Genomic DNA, 15933 nt, shown 5'->3' with positions numbered 1-15933 from the left:
GTTGAAGTTATGTGGGCGCTGTAACCAGAAGTTCAATGAATGTTTTCTGTTCCTTCCTGAAAATCTTTGGAAGTAAACTGAAAAGTTTACTTTAATCATGTATACATCTATAAATTATAAGTGCATTAGGTACAGATAAACATTTAAGGGGTTTTTTTTTAGTCTTTATAATTGAAGATCAAGACCTATTCCCAGCACCCAATTTGGCCAAAGATTACTTAGATTTAGCTTAGTTTCTATTATGGCAATGTATACTACTTAGTACTAGTGTGGTGTGCTAGAGATTTCCATTGTCTCTACTCTTGTCTTTGATGTTCTAATTCTAGTTGTCTAGGGAAGAGTTTGTATGGTGAAGTTTTATTGGGAGGTGCAATCCTGTGTCAGAAAAAGTGAAAGAAACATCAAAGTGCAGCAGAAAAGTGAGAAATTAAGTGCTAAGTTGTTTGTTATGGACTTCTAATTTCATATGGTTTCATCTTGTTGTTTTGTTTTAGTTTTTAGACAGAGTCTTGCTACACAGCACAGATTGGTCTTAAACTCACTATTTAGCCCATGCTAGCCTTGAACTTACAAGCCTGTGGTTAAAGGTTTCAGACCATCACTCCAACTCCTTCTTGTTTCACTGCTCCTATTAAAGTTTGCTCCAAGGGACATTCACTCCTCCCCCTCATTTATGAGTTATATTACTGATCCTTCCAAGACCTTCTGGCTAGTCTCTAGGGGAGTCAGATTCTGTGCCTCACAGGTCAATATTTCATTTGATTCTGGAAATAGGAGGACTGGTTCATGCTTAGAAAATGGAGCACTGTGGTTCCTGTTTGCTCAGGAGCAAAGAGGCTTTGCCCAAAACTTAACCCTCTCACTGGAAGCACATGAGAAAGTCGACACTGGTAGAAAATGAAGTGATCACAGTTGTAGCTGAGGACCTTCTGTGAGCAGACGGAACTGGAAGGCCCAGGGAGCAGAGGCAATTGGGTGAGCCACAAAAACTGGGCCACTTACAACCCACCGCTTAGGCCCCTCAGATCCATGCACACTCTCTTGATATCCAGATTGCATAAGGGAATAAGATACTGCCAATACGATGCAGAGCAAGGTGCCATTAATAAGAGCATCGGTAAGATGCTTTCCTCCCAAGAGAAGAGGTGGCAGTCTGGTATGTCATGTGGTCATCTGTTGGATTATCCTAAAATGGCTCACAAAGCATTAACAACTCACAGTCCTAATAGTTTGGCATCAATCACTCCTCTTCCATCCACTTTAAATTTATTCTTAGCTATCTCATTTTGGCTGGTCTGCATTACTTTGTCCAGTGCTTTATTCCTTAGAAGTCCCAGTCCTTACCGGACTCTGACTGGGCACAGACATTCTAAACAATTCCTGCCAGATGCCTCTGGGTCTCAAACCTTCACTGCCACTGCACTGGAGCAAATTGTCCCCAAGCTGGATCCTTAGTTTAGACTTCCAAGCTATTCTACCATTCAGTCAAGGCAGCTACTTCTTGGTACTAATGTATAGTGTAAGACAAGTGGATGCTGTGCTTCACTGTTTAACCTCCTTTGACATAAAATACATTTCTTTTCCCGAGGAGATATTATGTGTGATACTAGGCCAGTAGTGGGATATTGTGACAGGGGTCTATGAGTGGTCTGTTCACTAGATTGATGAAAGCCTCTGCTGCGTGGATGGACTCTTAGTGAGTTAATATGAGGAATAAAAATCCATTTACTTGTGCCCTCCTCCCCCCTAAGTCCATCAATGAATTACCCTCCCCCGTAACTTCCCCCAAAACATTATTTTACTGTTTTGTTTTCCTGTTTCTTCATCAAGAAGCCAAAATAGTCATCACTGCCCCATAAATTAAGATACCTTTGGTTAGCTTTTGTTTTATATACAAAGTACACCAAGTGTTGTCACAGCTCAGCCTATTCAGGACCAATTATGATTTTTTTTTATCTCTGTCATTCAGAGCCACACTAAGTGGGATTGTAATGTGGCAGTGGTATACTCTGACCAGTGCCAACATGACATAGGCCCTTTGACAAGCCAGACTTTGTGAACCATGTTTGATTCTTTCTTTACATCTATCACATAAATATAGAGGAAACCTCCATGAGAACAGGGAAATAGTGGAAAGCAGAGGAAATAGTGAAACCACTTGAGCCTGGCTGCACAAAAGCGAGCGAGGCATCTTCTTTCTGTAGGTTGCAGAGGGCGTGATTACACTCAGCTCAGGATAGGGCTCAGATTTCATGGCCACTTCACACTGCTTTTCTAAGTTAGGCTCAAAAACTGCTTTATGTTATACAAATCAACATGGGGGGGGTTCTTTATTTTTCTCTGGTTCTGGAGCTGGAACTCAGGGTCTGCATACTGTCCCTGAGCTTTTTATTACTCAAGGCTAGCATTTTATCACTTGAGCCACAGTTCCATTTCCAGCTTTTTTGGTAGTTAATTTGAGATAAGAGTCTCACAGACTTTCTTGCCTGGGCTAGCTTCAAACCGTGATCCTCAGATATCAGCCTCCTGAGTAGCTAGGATTATAGGTAGGAGCCTCTGACATGCAGCCTGATGCTTCTCTTTTATAACAAATATTGGTAGTGACTTTTTTTATTACCTTGAAATAAAATATATAGAGAAGGTGACTTGCCCCAAGATAAATGTTAAAGAAATGCCTACCCAGTAATGATGGTGATAAGATAAAAATAACTTTAAAATAAAAATAAGATATACTGCTTTGGAAAACCTGGGCCTTGAGTATAAGGCAAATCACTACCAGTGGTTTTGACTGGGGATGGACAATCTTAGGAAAATTTCAGGCTTCAATAGCCGTCATCTGTGGTAGAATTTTTTTTCTTTTTGCCAGTAACAGAATTTGAACTCAGGGCCTTAACACTAATGTTTGGTTTACTGTCTCAGCTGATGCCTTATTACTTGAGCTATGCCTCCAATCTAAGCTTTTACTGTTTATTTTGGAGGTTGAATCATGTGAACATTTGTTCTCAAGCTGGCTTCTAACCACAATTCTCTAGATCTCAGTCTAGCTAGAAAGTCTAGCTAGAAAGCTAGAATTAGAAGCATAAGGCATCAGGATCCAGCTATATCCTCAATTTTAATCGTCTCTGTATTAAATATTTAGCTCAGTTTTTCTGTTTTGTTTTATGCTTTTTTATCAATCTGAATTTATTTGCAAAAGATTTGTTACTTTTTTATTGAAAAATATTTTAAACTATTTTAGTAAGGGTCTGATTTCTAATTTATCTTCATTTATTTTCTATAGCATAATTATATATATTTCAAATAAACAGAATTTAATGCATAATAAGCTTATCTTCTCTATTTGGTTTTCTATAAACAAGCAGTTTACGTTATGAATTTGCTTTGGCTATAGTTCTTAATGCATCCTATATGTTTTTGTTTACATAATTTTCATTTCTTGTTAATTATCTGTTGATTATGTTATCCCACCCCCATCTGGTAAAATACTACTTTGAGAAAAAGAATGGCGATTTTGCAATTATTATGCCATTGAAATAGTTAAATGTAATGTTTCATTTATATATTTTTTATTTTAGCATTTGTTACACAGTATGTGCAAATTTTCATCTTAAAACTGTATTGATGTTTACTTTGTGCAAATGTTTTAAATGTTGGAACTAAAATTGTTGAGAAAGTCATGTTTTGTGTTGGCAGAGAACATTCATACGTCTTTTTCTTACTAAAAAATTTACAGGCTGAAGACATTGTTAGATCATCAGTAGAATGATAGCCTAGCACAAGTGAGGCCACAGGTTTAATTTCTAGAACTGTAGAAAGAAAAATTGCCTGGTAGTTTGTAAACTATTAGTCATGTAATAAACTCTCCCATAATACTTGTGTAGATGTTTCCAGTTTTTCTTTCACTAAGTGCTTTACTTGTCTTTTTTTCCTATATTAGTATTGAGTATTGATATTATATAATGACTGATATTCTAATTTTCCTTTTGCTTCAAAACTTTTTATTATTGCTTTAATTTAGACATGCTTTCCTGATTTTTTTTCTGACCTTCAATGGTGGACATTTATTATTTTTTAAAAATCAGGAAATTGCCATCTCTGATTTCCTCATGCTTTTCATTTTCTTTTATTTATTTATTTTTTGATTTTTTTATTGTGAAAATACTGTACAGAGGGGTTACAATTACATGGGCAAGATAATGAGTACATTTCTTATCAAGCATTGTAGCCTCCTCCTTTGTTTCCCCTTCCTATTCCTTCCCATCCTCCCCCCACCCCCCACTCAACCTTTCTCCCCCCTACCCCCACACACCAAAGTTGTAAAGTTCGTTTTCAACATAACAACTTGTACATCTCATTGTTGCAATAGGTCTACCTGTATCCCTATTTAACCGATTTGTTTTTTTCCCTTCCCCTCCACAAATTTTACCGACATCAAATACAGTGAAAGCAGGGATTATATCATGGGGGAGGGACATACAAACAACAAAGAAATAATCTTATAAATAAATGTGTTAGAAACAATCGCATGAAAGAAAAATAAACATTTGAATACATGTCTTAGGGTTCATTTCCCTAACATCAACTTATCTGACTTTTCTGCTTGACTCAGACATATACTAGATATTGCAAATAAGGGAAACCATGGGACGGACCTATGTTTCTTTGGGCCTGGCTTACTTCACTTAATATAATTTTTTCCAAGTCTTTCCATTTCCTAACAAATGGGGCAATGTCATTCTTTGCTTTCCTGATTTTTAAAACACATTCTTTTATCTTGAAATCAATTCCAATTTTTGCTTTTTTTTAAACAGCAAAAAATCAAATTGGGGCTTTTAATCAAACTGAGTCTTCACTGAGTACATAGCACACACTCAATGAAAAATGAATATATTACAATGACATTTATCCTTGCTTCATTCATTTTTATCTTTTGTTTTATTGTAGGTGGGCCATAAAACATGAAGGCACCAGTAAGCCAGGCCAATGGAAACATTCCAAAGTTGACAATCCTCTGTGGAACAAACTTACTTATATGTGGCCTGTCCTCCCCAATGGCCAGATCAATGAGGTAGTATGGGGGAGTATGAAACATGGTTATTGGTATTTGCTCTCAGGCTCACAGTATGGTCAGCCTTCTGAGAATTCCCATGTATTTTCCATGTACTTTTTGAATTACAGCACAAAAGATAAAACTTGGTAATTCTATAGTGTTTTAGAAAGATGTAATTAAGTCTTTCACCATGGAAACATATACTATATCTTCTTGCAATCCATCAAATTTTACTTTGTATATTTTGAAATATAGTTCTTAGGCACCAACACTCTCAAAATATTATTTCTCCTTGACAAATTCAATTTTTTATCATTATGTAGTCTTTCTAGTACTAACAAGTCTCAGTTATCTAGTATTCATAAAATATCCCAATGCTTTGGGTTATTAGTATATGTTCTCTATGTCCTTTTATTTTCTGATTTTGTATGTTCTGACTTGGAAGGATCCCCAATAACCAATAGTTATAAGATAGCCAACAGTTACCTTAAGAACTTTGTCTGACAACCTTTTCTCTAAACTATGGAATTAGTCTTTTCTATATATTGTAATTGCAGATATATTTAGATTATAATTTGCTTCCTATTTGTCTTGCCATTTCTGTTTCTCTATCTTTTTTAGTATTATTTTTTGGTTTTTATTGGCTTTTTCCCATTCACTACTTTTGAAAATATGCCCTCTGTTTACATTCTTTTGTTTGTTTCCTGAACATTTTAGTTGACAAAGATGAGTAATCAAAATGCAAAGTCATCTTCTCTCAAGTAACTAAGAATTTTAGAATAGTTAGCTTTAATCCTAAGATTTGTAAAAGAGGCTGTTATTACAATATGAGTTTACCTTTTAACTTATTTCCACAAGGTATGAATGTTGTGTGCAGTTGATGTATATTTACATTCATCCCCAAACTTTCCTTGTTATAATTAGTTTTTATATGTCAGTCTGTCCACCTAGGGTTACTTTCCTTCTTTGTGACACACCCTTCTTTTAATTGTTAGTGAGTGATAACGAATACTTTCAGTTCTTATAAAAAGAACTTCTTTCATTCAAGTCAGATATTTGTGCTTAGGTGACTAAATATATCACCCATGATTTCTCCTCCCATTTTGTCATGAAAAACTCAGCCATCATTCTAAATACTTTCACCTGAAAGTCATCTCAGCTGTCTTTTCTTTCTGGCTGTCTTTTATCTCTTTTTACTTTGATATTCTATGATTTCACCATAATATATTGAAGAGAAGATTTCTTCTTTATCTTGCTTCAGGTTTTCAGATTCTTTCCTGCATTTGGATCTGTGGATTGGAGAGATGGCTCAGGGAGCAGTCTGCTCTCTGGCTGGATGAATGGATGTGTCTGACATACAGGCTTTGTGGCGCTAGGGAGAGCCAGTGTGGATCCAGTGTAAACTAGGACAAAAGTCTGGAATTAACTTTTTAGTGTCTTAGACACTAAACAGGTGGCATTAATGTCAAACTATGTTTACCTCTTCCTGGTGACAACTGATCTGAGAACAGATTTCACTTTTAAATAGTATTCATCCCAGAAGTCAGCGGAAACTTTTACTCACAAGTAGTATTTCACATATCTGGAGACATCAATATTTAAAAAGATATTAAAGTTGTATAAAAACAAAAGATTAACGTATTCCCTTGGTTTCTTCTACAACTAAAATCACTGATGCATTTATAGGAGTGCTGAGGTATAGGCTCACACACTGGAGAAAAAGTTATGTCTTGAGCAGGTACAAATTTAAACAATTGAAGGTGAGCAGTAATGGATTTTCATAGTCAAGGATAGAATCACTGGAAAAGTTAGTTTGAAAAGGCTCAAACATTTGAAATGTGCTAGTGGGTAGTGATCTTAAAATTTCTAAATACTAAATTAATATTTGTGTCCTCAGGCTTCCCATGATGGACAAAAGAGAGGTAAAAGTATAGAATATATTGATCTGCTGAGGGATGGAGTTGCATCGTAGCCAAAGAGGACAAAATACTTTAAAGTGTCTGGTGAATCTAGGATAGCCAAAGTCCCTATATGTAGATCAGAAACCTTTACCAATGGGATATGGGTTTTGAAACTTTGTGTATGTTTAGAAATCCACTTTGAGTGGAAGGAGGAGGAAAAGTACATTCTTAAAAGCAAACCATGTATCTATGGATATGCTGGTGGGAGTAACTCACGTCTGTAATCCTCATTACCCAGGAAGCTGAGAACTGAGGATTACAGTTCAAAGCCAGCTAGAGCAGAACAGTCTGTGTGACTCTTAGCTCCAATTAACCAGCAAATACCAGAAGTAGAATTGTGGCTCAAGTGGTAGAGCATCACTTTTGAATGACAAAGCTAAGAAACAGCACCCAGGCCCCAAGTTCAAGTCCCAGTACTGGTACATACACATTTAAAATAACAGATGAAATAAGACCAACATAGTTAAAAAACCAAGGTCATTGTTTAAGAGGAGATCCCCCCAAACAAACACATGATGTCTTTGTTTACAACAAAGAAGTGAGGAAAAGAAGAACGATGCCATGAACATAGAGAAAAAAATCAGTAACAAAATGAATCAGAACATTCAAATTCCAGCTGAGAAGATGGAGGGGTAGAAGCTGCACTGTTGAAGCTTTAATTATCCATGGTTTTGTTCTTCATTATCCCAAGACTGAATTTCTCACAGTAAAAGTGCCTTCATTGTTAGGACAGGAACTAAAATATCTTAAAAGAAGAATTAACATTGGAGGCACATACATTTGAAAAGTTTTGAAGCCCAGCTAATTTTCATGTATTTGATTGAAGTTTTTATGATGACTCACACAGAAGACTTCTTAGGTTTGCTGAATGAATGATGCTAAAGTGAGTATATATCAACAATGGCTGCCTGTCAGGAGACAAGTTGGAGACAATAAGAGACGTGAAATCAGCTAGGGCCTAAGACAGTACAAGTCACACAAGTTCCTGGGAAACACAGGTGTGGGATATTGAAAAAAATCTTTGATCCATCTCTGGAGTGCATGAAATTGTCAGATTCAGACACTAAGTGTGGAAATCTGTTTCTCTTCCACGGTTTAAAAAGATGTATCAGTTATTTTATTGCGAAGCTTCAAAGTGGAAGTCATTTTAATGAGATTTTTCTCCCTCATTTCTCCCAATTATTTATTTAGCTTTTACTTGATCTCTCATGTCTAAAAATAGTACAAAAGTTGATTTGCTCTGAATCAAGTTGTAATGTTTGCAGAGTAGTTACAGACTGATCCCAAACTTGACTATTAGAAGTTCTATAACTCCACCCCACCCTGCTACCTCCTCTAACCTTAACTGTAACCTTTACACAATTTCATAGTGTCAGATGAAAACATCCAGTGATGTAACTTTTGTTACTTTTTCTCAATAACTATACTAATGGAAAAGAATGCCACATTGCTCCTTTCCTAGGCAATGGACACTTGATAGTTTAATTTGCAATTTCTACACAGGATACAGATCTTCAATGAAGAACAGGAATAAAATAAGTTTCTTTAAAACCAAGTTTTTTTTAAATTTAGGAGTAGAGTAAGCTAATCTCATTGTCATTGTATTAATTTTTTGCTATGCAAAATGTTACATTAAATACAGAAGGAAGAAGCATTAATCTGGAAAATACTCTCCTCACCTTTTCTGAACACTTATTTATATTGTTATTCCCTTAATTAAATGCAGTTGTTATTTACAAACCCATCTCACAAATTAGCACATCATAATGAGATGTCATTTCAGAATATTTACAATTCACAACTTTCAGATTTTGTTTATAGTTTATTTAAAACATGTGTTTTCAGTATAATTGCGAGATTGTTAAAATTGTTCTGTTTAAGGCTGGCTATACTAGCTTTGGGAAAAAATATATTCTCTTCCATACACAAACTAAGAGCTATGCATCTTCCTCTGCACTGGTCTACCATGCACCCCAACTCCCCAGTGGCAGTTAGCTTCATCTTTCTTGTGTTGATTGCATGCTCCCTAGGACTGCCTTTATTGTGGCCATGTTTTTGACTGCCTAACATGACTTCCCTCTTCTGTGGATATTGGCACCTATATCACCTTTAGGAAACTTCTCCCGCCTTTAATTTATGTTGGATGTCTTTTCTTAGATTCTTTCAGAATTATTTGAGGCTAATGGTACAGATGTTGTATTAGGGATTGGGGTAAGGAATGAATAGCTAAAGAAGGAGAGCCAATATGAGAACTATGACCATGCTGTCTTCCAAGAATCCATTGAAATGACAGTATCAGCAAGGTTTCTCTTGGGAGAGAAGAGGAAGAGTTTATGTATCACTTTCTAGCTGTTTTCTGTTAAAGGTTTGCTCCAGGTTGTAATAGAGTAACAGGTCAGAGATTCAATATAGCAGTCTAGCTCCAAAGCCCAAACACTTACCCATTTCAGAAGATATTGAGTCTGAGAGTTGCTGAGAGATTAAGACATTAAAGGCCTAGTACAAAATTTATACCAGTAAGTGTAATGGTTTAGAGGAATAAAATAATCAAATTGTTAGACAACAGCAATGTATCAAAAAGGCACCTTGGTAGCTTGGGGCCAATGGCTCACACCTGTAATTCTCAGGAGACTGATCACCATTGGAAGCCAGCCCAGGAAGAAAAGTCCCTGTGAGACTATTTTCTCCAATTAACCACTGAAAAACTGGAAGTGGTGCTGTGGATAAATGGTAGAGCACTATCCTTGAGCACAAAGAGGCTCAGGGACCCTGGCTCTGAAGCCCCACAACTGAAAAAAATAAAAAAGCATCTTGGTGAGACTGAAAGCCCATACTCCACTAACCTCCATACTACTTTCCAAAGTGGTTGAACAAGTTTACACTCCCACCAACAATGCATTAGGGCTACCAGCACAACTATGTTTATTGCAGCATTATTTACCAGAGCTAAGATATGGAACCAACCCAGATGCCCCTCAGTAGATGAATGGACCAAGAAAATGTGGTATATATACACAATGGAATTCTATGCCTCCATGAGAAAGAACGACATCACCCCATTTGTTAGGAAATGGAAAGACTTGGAAAAAATTATATTAAGTGAAGTAAGTCAGGTCCAAAGAAACATAGGTCCCATGGTTTCCCTTATTTGCAATAACTAGTATATGTCTGGGACAAGCAGAAAAGGTCAGATAAGATGATGTTAAGCTAAATGAACCCCAAGATAGAGACACAAGTGTTTTTTTCTTTCTTGCTATTGTTTCTAACATATATATATAAGGTACCATGTGATTTTTTTTTTGTTGCTTTGTATGTCCCTCCCTGATGGTATAACCCATTTTCAGTGTTTATGACGTTGGTATAATTTGGGGAGGGGAAAGGTAAAACAAATTGTTTAAATAGGGATATAGATTGACCTATTGCAACAATGAGATATACAAGACACTATGTCGAAAAATGAACTTTACAATTTAGGCGGAGGTGAGTGGAGGCTGGGGGGAAATGGTGGGTGGGGGCCGTAGCTGGGGAGGTGGGAGGGAAGGGATAGTAGGGGAAAAACAAAGGAGGAGGCAACAATGAACAACCTTGCTCATGTAACTGTAACCCCTCTGAACAGTATTTTCACAATAAAAAATTAAAAAAAAAGAACTTGGGGCTGGGAAGGTGGCTCCGTGGTAGAGCGCTTGCCTTGCATGCATGAGGCCCTGGGTTCGATTCCAAAAAAAAAAGAACTCCATGGCTTAGTAACTTTATTATCAAATTTGACTAAACATATAACAAGGAAACATTTCAGAATATGAAAAAGCCAAATTGTTTTCCAACTGTAACGAGACTAGGGATTCCTTGTTAGTGACCTTAATGGAAGATAGTGCACAAGGAATATATGACTGTGTATATAAAAGCCTTTAAAATTATGAAGGCAGTAATCTCTAGAAAAGATAAAGCATCATGACTGATTTGAATACATGTTGGTCAATATTTAAATAGAAATGGAAGATTTAAAAAATTTTAAATCAACTTGTGTGATTAGCAGATGATGAAGTGTAAGCAATGAAAGTTGCTGTGTGGCTCAGTAGTAGAGTACCTACCTACCTAGTAAGCATGAGTCTCTGAGTTCAAAGCTCAGTACTGAAAAAGAAATATAAATAGTCATGTAAATATAACTTACTAAATACAGGGCAAAATCTATATATGATTCGATTGTCTAGAAAAAAATATTTCAGTGCTTTGGATTATAGCTCCGTACTGTATCACTGAATTATCACTCTAGCCCCACACAACAAGCAGGCAAGAACAAACTTAACTAATTTAAATTTCCTTAACTTGATATAGAGCATTTATGCTCCAAACAAACTTCTAAAACTAATCAAATTGATTCTTAAGTGTTAAGATACTTGCTTTACCTGATATCAAGACTCAGCACATATAAAACTGCTGTAATGCAGCATTGTGGTACTGTACAGGAGGAAACGAACTGCTACCCTGGAGAGAATAAAACACACAGAAATAAACCTATACTTGCATAGAATTAGGATATTTTTATTTTTATTTTATTTTATTGTGAAAATACTGTACAGAGGGGTTACAATTACATGGGCAAGATAATGAGTACATTTCTTATCAAGCATTGCAGCCTCTTCCTTTGTTTAGAATTGGGATATTTTTAAAGAGAGTCATTGCAGTTACTGGGATTGCTACAGAGTAGCTGTTCATTCAGATGGGAAAGGAAGAAAAGAAGACAGGAAGTGAGTGAGGAAGGAAGGGGGAGAAGGAAGGAAGAAAGAGAAGGAGGAAAGGAAGGGAAGAGGGAAAGAAGCAAGAAGGGAAGGAAGGAAGAAGGGGAAAGGGAAGAGGAAGGGAAAAGAAAGGATGGAAGGGCGAAGGAAAGAAGAAAAGAAAGAGAGGGAAGGAGCCCAGCGCCAGTGGCTCACACCTGTAATCTTTGCTTCTCAGGAGGCTGAGATCTGAGGATCGAGGTCCAAAGCCCGCCCAGGCAGGAAAGTCCATGAGACTCTTATCTCCAGTAAACCACCAGAAAACTGGAAGTGGTGCTGTGGCTCAAGTGGTGGAGCGCTAGCCTTGAGCTGAAGAGCTGAGGGACAGTGCCCAGGCCCAGAGTTCAAGCCCCATGACAAAAAAGAAAAAAAAAGAAAGAAAGGAAAAGAAAGAAAGGAAAGAGGGAAGGAAGAAAGGAAAGAAGGAAGGAGGGAAGAAAGGAGAGAAGCAAGGAAGGGAGGGAGGGAACATGGAAAGGGGGAAGGAAGGAACTTAGACCTTGCTTAAATATCATCTCTGCTTCCCTTTTCTCCATGTATTCTTCTTGCACAAGTGTCTGTCTCTGTAAGCAGCAATAGTCTCTGCCAAATTGCCCCAGCTGCTCAGGGAGCCACTGTGCCTTCCTCTGGCCTTCAAGTCTCATGTTTTATTCATTGGCAAAACTGATGTAAAAACTTCTAGCCAGCCTCTGAAGCACTAATTCTTTTTTTTTTTTTTTAGTTTTTGTTTTTTGTTTTATTTATAAATAGTTGTACAAAGGAGTTGCCATTTAGCAAAGCAATTTATTAATATAATGCGTCTTGATCAATGTCACCCTTTTCAACATTCTCATCCATGTTTTAACCCGCCCCTACCTGTACTTTTCTTAAGTTTGTAGAATATACATTGAATTCTTGTCGACTTTCTCTGCACCCTTCTCGTCTGCATTCACCCTTCTCTTTGTGACCCCAACTCTACCCCTTTCATGTACCCATTTCCTGGTGTTTATTTTGTTGGACTTTGACTTTGCCTTTCTACAGAATTACACTATTTGCGTTCTCCCTTGAATCTACTATAGTTCAGTTCATTTAATGAAGATAAATGTATTCTTAAATAAACAAAACTGACTTTGTTACTTGAAGACTATCTTCCTTTGTTAATTTAGTCACTTTAGTTGCTTCTTTATAGGTTCTTTTTCTGAAAATTAGTGAAACACTAATCAATGAATTATCTTACATGGCTGCATCACATTTCACAACTTATGACCCTACACTTACACTATTGTGATTGTCAGTTTATTTTTAGGTAACTTTCTAAAGTTTTCAAAAGTTCTCAAAATATAACTCTGTCCATAAATTTCTTCAGGAAGACTGTCTTGTCTGGTACATTGTTTTATTTTTGGTGACTAGTACTGTGCCTGGCAAATAATAAAGAATAAATATTTGGAAATGGATGAATTAACCATCATGTGAATGAATACCAAAAATGTATCTGAATTCTATAATAGAAACACCCAAAATTTGTTTAAGTTATTTCACTATTTTACTCTATTTGTTTAGAGGATGTTACTATATTCTCTAAATATAGTCTTGTAAAATAGATTGGGTTTATGGTAATGTCAGGCTTTTGTGAGAGGAGGTTCACTCATTTTTCTTTCCTTCACATTGGCTAAAGATACTTCACACATGAGTATAAAAGCATTCTAGGCTAGTTCAGTTCTGTTTTCACACAATGCTGCTTTCCTCAAAGGGAATAAATAATTTACAATTTGAATTATTTAAAAAGTTATTACTTTTAAGAAACAATTAAATTCACACTTTATGCAAATAAACCACTAACTTACATTGTCTAGAATAGCTTAGGTAGTCAGTACATATTTTGCTGAATGAATGAAATACTAACAGTATAAGCTGTGGGTTTGGTTATGTTTTAAGTCTAGACATGGCTCTACATGTGGCCCTCACATTTTGATATTTTCTTTCTGAAGGAGTTTGATTGGCCAATAGAAGGACTGCTTGTGCCCAACAGCCCTCCCATGAAGAAACCTATTTATAAGACCCTGGATCAGAAGGTCCCAGTGAAACTCAGAGTTCTGAGGAATGGAGACAAGGATAAAAACAGATCCCTTACTGTAATTGGTCCAGGCATGTCACCTGGATGGAAGACACAGTAAGGGCAATGCATTCATTCTTATTGTTAAATATATTTTCTAGTATATACAGATGTCTGCCTTGTTCATTGTGTTTTCTCTGGGGGACATTATATATTTATTTAAAAAGAAGGCTACTCTAGTGATATTTGAAGATGAAATTCGATGTGAAAATTAATTGTTTCTATGTCAGGAACTTAATTTGTTCTCTATGGATTAAGGCTACATATAAAAAGTAAGTTAGGGGGCTGGGAAGGTGGCTCAGTGGTAGAGCGCTTGCCTTGCATGCATGAGGCCCTGGGTTCAATTCTTCAGCAGCACATAAGCAAAAAGAAAAAAGCCGGAAGTGGTACTGTGGCTGAAGTGGTAGAGCGCTACCCTTGAGCTGAAGAGCTGAGGGATAGCGCCCAGGCCCAGAGTTCAGGCCCCACGACAGGACCCCTCCCCCCCAAAAAAAGTAAGTTAGAAATGAGTAACTGATTTAAAAAAAAACTTTTATGATTTATGTATATTTCAAAGTTGCACTTCTGATTGAGTTTTATTAATATATGTCAAAATAACTGAATTCACACACTGTTTCTTAAATATACCTTTGTGATTCTGAATTGAAGCTGCTATTATGCATCTTTGGAATACTTAGTGAACAATTATAGTTTCTAGAAAGTTTGTAGAAAAGCTTGTATCTACATTTTGGGCTTGGCATAGAATTAGTTAAAAAAAATCTTCCCAAATAGCCAGTATTTCTCTAGCATTTTAGAAAAATCACCTGCCCTAATTTCATCACATTTCATGACAAAGAATAATAGATCATTGAAAAGCTTTGATGGAAAGAATGAGTTAAATACATTGTTTCTTATATAATTACCACTGAGATTACCTCTTGACCTTTCTTCTGAGATATTTAGGATAGTCGAGGCTGCTGATAATAGTTTAATATTACTTTCTTCACATTGATTAAATATACTTCATACATCACTGAACAATGAGTAACATTCAGATTGGCTGTCCACGGAACTGCCTTGGAAGATGATAAAGTAAAAAATTAATCTTCAAAGTAAAGTCAAGCCTGAAATTGAAATCTGTGACGCATACATTTCATAATTAGCTCATTCTACTGGATATAAAACGTGAGGCCAGTGCCTCTAAAGCATGCATGACTTTTTTCTAAATACCCAAAGTCAACACATCATTTCTGTCTCTTTCTACATTTTGTTTTCTTATTCGACGTCAATTAGTTCAAAGTTATATATAGATAGCATTATATGAAGATCGCATTTTATCACATTAGTGTTTCAAAATGCCTGGTTCAGTCAAGGAATCCAACCATATTTTGAGAGGTTGGCGAATTTGAGCATCGTTGGTATGCTGGGCTTATGGAACAATTTGTCCTGAATGATCAAGTATTTAGAGATCAGAGAACTGCTTTGTTCTCCACATGAAGTAATTATTCCTGGATAACTAAGATACGCTGGCCTACACTTGACAGTCTAACTGTACTAGATATCATTTTTTTTCCTTACTGACTCAGAAAGCGTTGCACAGGACCATCCGAATCATTCTTCCCCTCCCCACCTAGAAGAATATAAATACTAGAAACAGAAGCTTTAAACAGGGAGCCTTGACTGTGAACTGCAGCAGGCTCTGTTGATTCCCTCCAGAGGGATTGTTCATATTGTCCTCAAGGAGAATGGTATCCCAGAGATAGGCGAAACAGAATCCCTCTTAGGCTGCTTTAAATAGATCCAGTAACATAGAAGTAGATTTTATTAAGTTCTGTTGAATTATATTTTGAGCACAATTCTTTTCTAGTATGATGTTGCCTTTCACTTATTTATTAATTCACTGTAAGAAGTATTGAGGGTTTGACACCATCATTTGTTCTTCCTTGGACAAGCCAGAGGATAATCAAATAGAATTGCTTACTATTACTTGATTATTACCCTTAGTGAATGACAAATGTTGCCAATTAATGCTAATAATAGCTGTCAACTCCATATAAATTGAGACATAACTTTTAT

The 15933-nt window shown here is 36.4% G+C and overlaps 1 protein-coding gene across 1 annotated transcript in view; it reads left to right on the top strand.

Annotated features, from left to right (window-relative positions):
- Dcdc5 (doublecortin domain containing 5) overlaps nt 1-15933 on the top strand; it is a 129029-nt gene that overhangs the window by 73524 nt on the left and 39572 nt on the right. Inside the window, exons 2-3 of the mRNA XM_013019609.1 lie at nt 4945-5068; nt 13754-13935. Of these exons, the coding sequence (XP_012875063.1) occupies nt 5033-5068; nt 13754-13935 (218 nt within the window). The 5' untranslated portion in view covers nt 4945-5032. The remainder of the gene's footprint in view (nt 1-4944; nt 5069-13753; nt 13936-15933) is intronic.

Source organism: Dipodomys ordii, unplaced genomic scaffold (genome assembly GCF_000151885.1).
Source record: "Dipodomys ordii isolate 6190 unplaced genomic scaffold, Dord_2.0 Scaffold46, whole genome shotgun sequence".
NCBI lineage: Eukaryota > Metazoa > Chordata > Mammalia > Rodentia > Heteromyidae > Dipodomys > Dipodomys ordii.
The sequence above is the reverse complement of the archived record's forward strand: the minus strand, read 5'-3'. Positions and strand labels throughout refer to the sequence as shown.